This window comes from Heptranchias perlo, unplaced genomic scaffold, assembly GCF_035084215.1.
Source record: "Heptranchias perlo isolate sHepPer1 unplaced genomic scaffold, sHepPer1.hap1 HAP1_SCAFFOLD_520, whole genome shotgun sequence".
NCBI classification, from domain to species: Eukaryota; Metazoa; Chordata; class Chondrichthyes; order Hexanchiformes; family Hexanchidae; genus Heptranchias; species Heptranchias perlo.
Window position 1 is genome coordinate 155,815 of NW_027139538.1, and position 7,750 is coordinate 163,564.

At 52.9% G+C, this 7,750-nt stretch overlaps 1 protein-coding gene across 1 annotated transcript in view; it reads right to left on the minus strand.

The window, feature by feature from the left end:
- LOC137314896 (rab GTPase-activating protein 1-like) overlaps positions 1-6,183 on the minus strand; it is an 86,466-nt gene extending 80,283 nt beyond the window's left edge. The window contains exon 1 of the mRNA XM_067979918.1: positions 5,916-6,183. Within this exon, the coding sequence (XP_067836019.1) occupies positions 5,916-5,993 (78 nt within the window). The 5' untranslated portion in view covers positions 5,994-6,183. The remainder of the gene's footprint in view (positions 1-5,915) is intronic.
- Positions 6,184-7,750: the final 1,567 nt, after the last annotated feature.

Sequence of the window (7,750 nt, forward strand, 5' to 3'; positions counted from 1 at the left end):
GTCTAACCACCTCTCCTTGACATTCAACGGCATTACCACTGCCGAATCCCCCACCATCAACATCCTGGGGGTCACCATTGACCAGAAACTTAACTGGACCAGCCATATAAATACTGTGGCCACAAGAGCAGGTCAGAGGCTGGGTAGTCTGCGGTGAGTGACTCACCTCCTAACTCCCCAAATCCTTTCCAACATCTACAAGGCACAAGTCAGGAGTGTGATGGAATACTCTCCACTTGCTCGGATGAGTGCAGCTCCAACAACACTCAAGAAGCTCGACACCATCCAGGAAAAAGCAGCCCGCTTGATTGGCACCCCATCCACCACACTAAACATTCACTCCCTTCACCACCGGCGCACAGTGGCTGTAGTGTGTACCATCCACAGGATGCACTGCAGCAACTTGCCAAGACTTCTTCGATAGCACCTCCCAAACCCGCGAGCTCTACCACCTAGAAGGACAAGAGCAGCAGGCACATGGGAACAACACAACCTGCACGTTCCCCTCCAAGTCATACACCATCCCGACTTGGAAATATATCGCTGTTCGTTCATCATCGCTGGGTCAAAATCCTGGGTCAAAATCCTGGAACTCCCTTCCTAACAGCACTGTGGGAGAACTGTCACCACACGGAATGCAGCGGTTCAAGAAGGCGGCTCACCATCACCTTCTCAAGGGCATTTAGGGATGGGCAATAAATGCCGGCCTCGCCAGCGACGCCCACATCCCATGAACGAATAAAAAAAAAGATAAAGATAATCACTAATAAATCCAGTAAGGAATTTAGGAGAAACATCTTTACTCAGAGAGGTTAGAATGTGGAATTCGCTACCACATGGAGTGGTTGAGGCGAATAACATAGATGCAGTACATGAAGGAGAAAAGAATAGAAGGATATGCGGATAGGGTGAGATGAAGTAGGGTGGGAGGAGACTCGTGTGGGGCATGAACACCGGCAGAGGCCAGTTGGGCCGAATGGCCTCTTTCTGTGCTGTAAAATTCTGTGTAATTCTATGTAATGTGTGAAGGCCCTTTGCAGAGGTGTAATCAGAAAACAAATGGAATAACAAGCCAATGATGGAGATATAAGGTGGGGTGACAAAAAGCTTCATCAAATAGGTGATTTTATGGAAGGTCTTACAGGAGGAGAGTGAGTTGGAGATATGGAGGAAGGGAATTGCAGAGCATGGGTCCTGGGCTGTTGAAGGCACATCCACCAATAGTTGGGCGAAGGAAGGGAGTGATGCAGATGAGGTCCGAGTCAAAGAAATGGGAAAGTTCGTGGTGGGGGGCGGCGGGCAAAGGTCTGGAGGTGGTCACAGGAGATAGGGAGGGGAGAGGTCATGAAAGAATTTAAAGACAAGGATGAGAATTTTAAATTGGAGATAGTGAGGGCGCAGGAACCAATGTTGGTCAGCAAGAACAGGAGCGATGGATGAGCGAGTTAGGATACGGGCAGCAGAGTTTTGGATGAGCTGAAGTTTACAAAGGGTGGAGGATGAGATGCCGGCCAGGAGAGCATTGGAATAGTCAAGTCTGGAGGCGATAGAGGCATGGAAGAGGGTTTCAGCAGCAGATGAGCTGAGACAGAGACGGACACGGGCGATGTTACGGGGGTCGAAGTAGGCGGTCTTTGTGATGGAGAGGATATAGAATTGGAAGCTCACTGAGATTGAATAGGACGCCGAGGTTGCAAACAGTCTGGTTCAACCTGAGATGGTTGCTGGGGAGGGAGATGGAATTGGTGGTGAGGGTACAGTGTTTGTGGTGGGGCTGAAGACAATGCCTTTGGCCTTTCCCATATTTAACTGTAGGAACTTGCGGCTCATTCAGGACTGGATGTCGGACAAGCAGTGTGACAACACAGTCAGTGGAGGGTTCGAGGGAGGAGGTGGTGAGATTCAGCCGGGTATCATCAGTGTACATGTGGAACCTGATCCTATGGCTGTGGATGATGTCATCGAGGGGCAGCATGTAGATGAGGAAGAGAAGGGGGCCAAGGGTGGATCCTTGGGGACTCCAGATATGATGGTGCAGGGGTAGGAAGAGAAGCCATTGCTGGAGATGCTCTGGCTACGATTTGATTGGTAAGAGTGGAACCAGGCGAGGGCAGTCCCACCGAGCTCGACAACGAAGGAGAGGCGTTGGAGGGAGGTGGTGTGGCCCACCATGTCAAAGGCCACAGCGAGGTCAAGGAGGGCAAGAAGGGCAAATGCACCCTGGTCACAGTCACATAGGGTGTTATTTGTGACTTCAGGTTTGTGCCCCTGCCACAGCACTGATTGTACTTGAATCTGTCCAGAGTTGCGGGAAAAAAACGGGCACGAATGTGGGAGATTGACAAGGAACCTTGGAGAGGAAAGGGAGTTTGGAGATGGGGTAGTAGTTTTCAAGGACAGAGGGATTGAGGGTGGGAGTTAGAGAAGGAGGGCCATGACAGCGATTTTAAAAGGAAGTGGAACAGAACCTGAGAGGGAACATAAGAAATAGGAACAGGAATAGGCCATACAGCCCCTCGAGCCTGCTCCGCCATTCAAGATCATGGCTGATCTTCTACCTCAACTCCACTTTCCCGCCTGATCCTCATATCCACTTTACAACCTTCCGGACTCAACATTGATTTCAATAACTTCCGATCATAACCACTGCTCCCATTTTTTTGGTCAGCTAGTGCTAGTAATGGTTCTGCTGCTGTCATTTACAGCAGCTACTGATCAATCTTTTGTTTCATAACCTGTCCCATTACCACCCTCCTTGCTTTACACCATCATCCCTTTTGTCATTTAATCACCCATGCCCTCCACCCTATCAGAGACCTTCCCTTTTGTTCTTTCCTTCCCTCCCTCAATGACTCAGCATCCACAGCCCTCTGGGGTAGAGAATTCCAAAGATTTACAACCCTCCAAGTGAAGAAATTCCTCCTCATCTCAGTCCTAAATGTCCGACCCCTTATCCTCAGATTATGCCCCCTAGTTCTAGACTCACCAGCCTGGGACACAGCCTCTCAGCATCTACCCTGTAAAGGCCCCTCAGAATCTTATATGTTTCAATGAGATCGCCTCCCAATCTTCTAAACTCCAGAGTATAGGCCCATTCTACTCAACCTCTCCTCATAGGACAACTCTGTCATCCCAGGAATTAATCCAGTGAACCTTTGTTGCACCGCCTCCAAGGCAAGTATATCCTTCCTTAGATAAGGAGACCAAAACTGTACACAGTACTCCAGATGAGGTCTCACTAAAGCCCTGTACAATTGCAGCAAGACTTCCTCACTCTTGCACTCCAACCCCCTTGCAATAAAGGCCAAAATGCCATTTGCCTTCCTGATTGCCTGCTGTACCAGCATGCTAACTTTTTGTGTTTCTTGTACCAGGACACCCAAATCTCTCTGAACACCAACATTTAATAGTTTCTCACCATTTAAAAGATATTCTGTTTTTCTATTCTTCCTACCAAAGTGAATAACCTCACATTTCCCCACATTATACTCCATCTGCCATCTTCTTGCCCACTCACTTAACCTGTCTGTATCCCTTTATGTCCTCCTCACAACTTACTTTCCCAGCTAGCTTTGTATCATCAGCAAATTTGGATACATTACACTCGGTCCCTCATCTAAGTCATTAATATAGATTGTAAATAGCTGAGGCCCAAGCACCGATCCTTGTGACACCCCACTAGTTACAGCCTGCCAACCTGAGAATGACCCGTTTATTCCTACTCTCTGTTTTCTGTCCGTTAACCAATCCTCTATCCATGCTAATATATTACCCCCAACCCCATGAGCCGTTATCTTGTGTCAAGAACTGTGTCAGCTAGCATGGGGACCTGGAAGGGAATCTGGGTGGTCAGCAGTATAGTGAGAATGGGGTCGAGAGAGTAGAAGGTGGGTCTCATGGACAAAAATAAGCTCGGAGAGGGCTGAGCCTAAGTTCAAGGCTGGGGCAGCAGGGAACCTTGGGGTGAAGCTCAGCTTAGTTGGCAAGGGGAAGGGTGAGGAGGGCCGCGGCAGAGGCAGCTGAACGGATGGTCTCGACTTTAAACGAGGCACTTGTTGGGAGGTGAGGGTGGAGGGGGCAGGGGAAATGGGTTTAAGGAGATAGTAGGTAGTGGAGAAAAAAAAAGCAGAGGACTATCTTTGCTTTCCAGGATGATGCTGAAGTAGTGAGCAGTTTTGGCAGAGCAGAGCACGGCCTGATAGAGATTGATTTGGTCCAACCAGATCTGGCAATGGATGGCTAAACAGATTCGCTCAAGTCTGTGGTCTGACACGATTCCACAATCCCTCCCCTGATCTGACACGATTCCACAATCCCACCCCCTGATCTGACACGATTCCACAATCCCTCCCCCTGATCTGACACGATTCCACAATCCCTCCCCCAGTCTGACACGATTCCACAATCCCTCCCCCTGATCTGACACGATTCCACAATCCCACCCCCTGATCTGACACGATTCCACAATCCCACCCCCTGATCTGACACGATTCCACAATCCCACCCCCTGATCTGACACGATTCCACAATCCCTCCCCCGATCTGACACGATTCCACAATCCCTCCCCCTGATCTGACACGATTCCACAATCCCTCCCCCTGATCTGACACGATTCCACAATCCCTCCCCCTGATCTGACACGATTCCACAATCCCTCCCCCTGATCTGACACGATTCCACAATCCCTCCCCCTGATCTGACACGATTCCACAATCCCTCCCCCTGATCTGACACGATTCCACAATCCCTCCCCCTGATCTGACACGATTCCACAATCCCTCCCCCTGATCTGACACGATTCCACAATCCCTCCCCCTGATCTGACACGATTCCACAATCCCTCCCCCTGATCTGACACGATTCCACAATCCCTCCCCCTGATCTGACACGATTCCACAATCCCTCCCCCTGATCTGACACGATTCCACAATCCCTCCCCCTGATCTGACACGATTCCACAATCCCTCCCCCTGATCTGACACGATTCCACAATCCCTCCCCCTGATCTGACACGATTCCACAATCCCTCCCCCTGATCTGACACGATTCCACAATCCCACCCCCTGATCTGACACGATTCCACAATCCCACCCCCTGATCTGACACGATTCCACAATCCCTCCCCCTGATCTGAAACGATTCCACAATCCCTCCCCCTGATCTGACACGATTCCACAATCCCTCCCCCTGATCTGACACGATTCCACAATCCCTCCCCCTGATCTGACACGATTCCACAATCCCTCCCCCTGATCTGACACGATTCCAGACAAGTGGTGTGAATTTTTAAAAAAAACAGTCCCTCGCTATCTTAAAGGCAGCCGAGTGAGTGCGATCAGGGAGGATAGGATGCAAAGGTTTCCCCACACAGGCTGGGGGCCTGCAGCCTTAAGGACCTTGACTGATTTAAACGATTGTAAACAGTTTCGCACCACCAAGTTACAGTCGGACAAATTTATTTTAAATTCCACAAGCTTTCGGAGGCTTCCTCCTTCCTCAGGTGAACGGTGTGGAAATGACATTTCCGAATCCTTCGCATTTGTAAATCACAGAACAATGCCTGGTGACTACTGCCCGTTGCCAAGGCAATCGCAGTGAGCAGACAGAAAGGTGTCACCTCAAAGGCCACCGAATATACAAACCCCCCCCCCCAAAAAAAGAGAACGATCGGAGGGTCCCCCCCCCCTCCCCGAGAGAACGATCGGAGGGTCCCCCCCCCCCCTCCCCGAGAGAACGATCGGAGGGTCCCCCCCCCCTCCCCGAGAGAACGATCGGAGGGTCCCCCTCCTCCCCGCCGCAGGCAGCCATCAATAATTCTCAGCCAACGTCGTTAACTCCAGGTTGCAGGCCTCGGCCTCATGCTGACAACCCCCCCCCCCCCCTCCCCTCCCGCCTCAGGAGAAAAGACGCTCACCGGCAGCAGCCGAGGTACAAACAAGCGATGGCCCATCCCCAGCAACTCCAGCAGTCGGCAGGCATACTCGTTCACCATCTTGTGGCCATCATCCTGGGCCTCCTCCTGGGCCTTGGAGCGGGGGTTCTGCACGGCCGAGAGGGAAGGGGCGGAACCGGGAAGCCCCCTCTTCTGTCAGGAGGAAGCAGGACGGATCCAGCTTGCTGGCTCGGGAGACGGAGCGAGCGGCAGAAACCCTTGGCCGTTCGATCGGCAGCCTCGCCTACACCCCCCCCCTCCCCACACACTCCCCCCCCCCTCCCCACACACTCCCCCCCCCTCCCCTACCAACTCCCCCCCCCCTCCCCTACCAACTCCCCCCCCTACCACTGAGTGAGCACCGAGCACAGGCTCGGCAGCATTATGTGGCCCGGTAAATAATGACAGCACGTTTGAGACTGCCTGCGATCCACACGGAGGGGCAGAGGCAGAGGCAGAGGCAGGGCTGGCTCCTGCTAATGTAGTCGGTGAGCTCATCGCCCCTGGCTGCTGGTTGTCGGCGCTGATGTGAATGTGTAATGAGGGAGGGAGGGGGGGAGTCAGTGAAATGAGCATGCAAAGCCCACGTCTCACGGGAACTGTCTGGGGGAATGGAGAGGGGCTGTTACTGAGACACCTTCAGCTATCAGCTGCCTCATTCCTTTGATATGCTGACCCCCCCCCTCTCTCTCTCTCTCTCCCCCCCCTCCCTCCCCCTCTCTCTCTCTCTCTCCCCCCCCCCCCTCCCTCCCCCTCTCTCCCCCTCTCTCTCTCTCTCCCTCTCCCTCCCTCTCTCTCCCCCCTCCCCCCCCCCTCTCTCTCCTCTCTCCCCCTCTCCCCCCTCTCTCTCCCCCCCTCCCCCCTCTCTCCCCCCCTCTCTCCTCTCTCCCCCCCTCTCTCCTCTCTCCCCCCCCTCTCTCCTCTCTCCCCCCCCCTCTCTCCTCTCTCCCCCCCCTCTCTCCTCTCTCCCCCCCCTCTCTCCTCTCTCCCCCCCCCTCTCTCCTCTCTCCCCCCCCCTCTCTCCTCTCTCCCCCCCCTCTCTCCTCTCTCCCCCCCCTCCCCTCCTCCTCCCCCTCCCCTCTGCAGACTGGTAGCTGTGCTGCGCAGCTTTAGCAAAAAAAAAATAACAGCAAGACTCCCATTGTTCAGTGACCCAGCCTCCCTAACACACACAGTGGTGTTCCTTCATTCTCGCTACCTAAGTAAATGTGCCACATTTAGAGTTTGAACACTCTGCCTTGTGGCTGCTGTTTGAGGTTTGTTTGGCTCTATGACATGGATTGTGTTTTTTTAACCCCAGTGTATGGCGATTCTCCCGGTGAATATAGCCACCCTCCAACATCCAGTAATCAGGTTATCCCTGTGCACTAGGTGTCTGTGTCTGCAGGGTTCTCATTGTACGACAGGTTACCCTGCAGTGTCAGGATTGTCCCTATTCCCCTTTCACTAGTGGCAGGGTGTTGCTCCACCCGGCCCGGATGTCGGGGCCGACATCTCCGCAGCCTCTGGCCGCCTACCCTTGTTATTTAAATGAACCCATCCCCGCCGCTCGGGATAGGGTCAGAGGCAGCTGGAAATCACGCCCCATCTCGCATCTGGCCTTCGGTACACAGCTCATTTACAAGAGCTCTTCTCACCCTCTGCACAAGGCAGTTCAGCATGGCTCGACTGTGCAAAGGACCAAAGATTTAAACAGCACTGTTTCCCTAGAATTCTTAATCTCACTCACACTTACAGGAGTCTGGCTAACCGAACCCCAGGGGGGGAAATCAGGAGTCTGGGTCACTGAAGCCCGGAGGTGGGGAAAATCAGGAGTC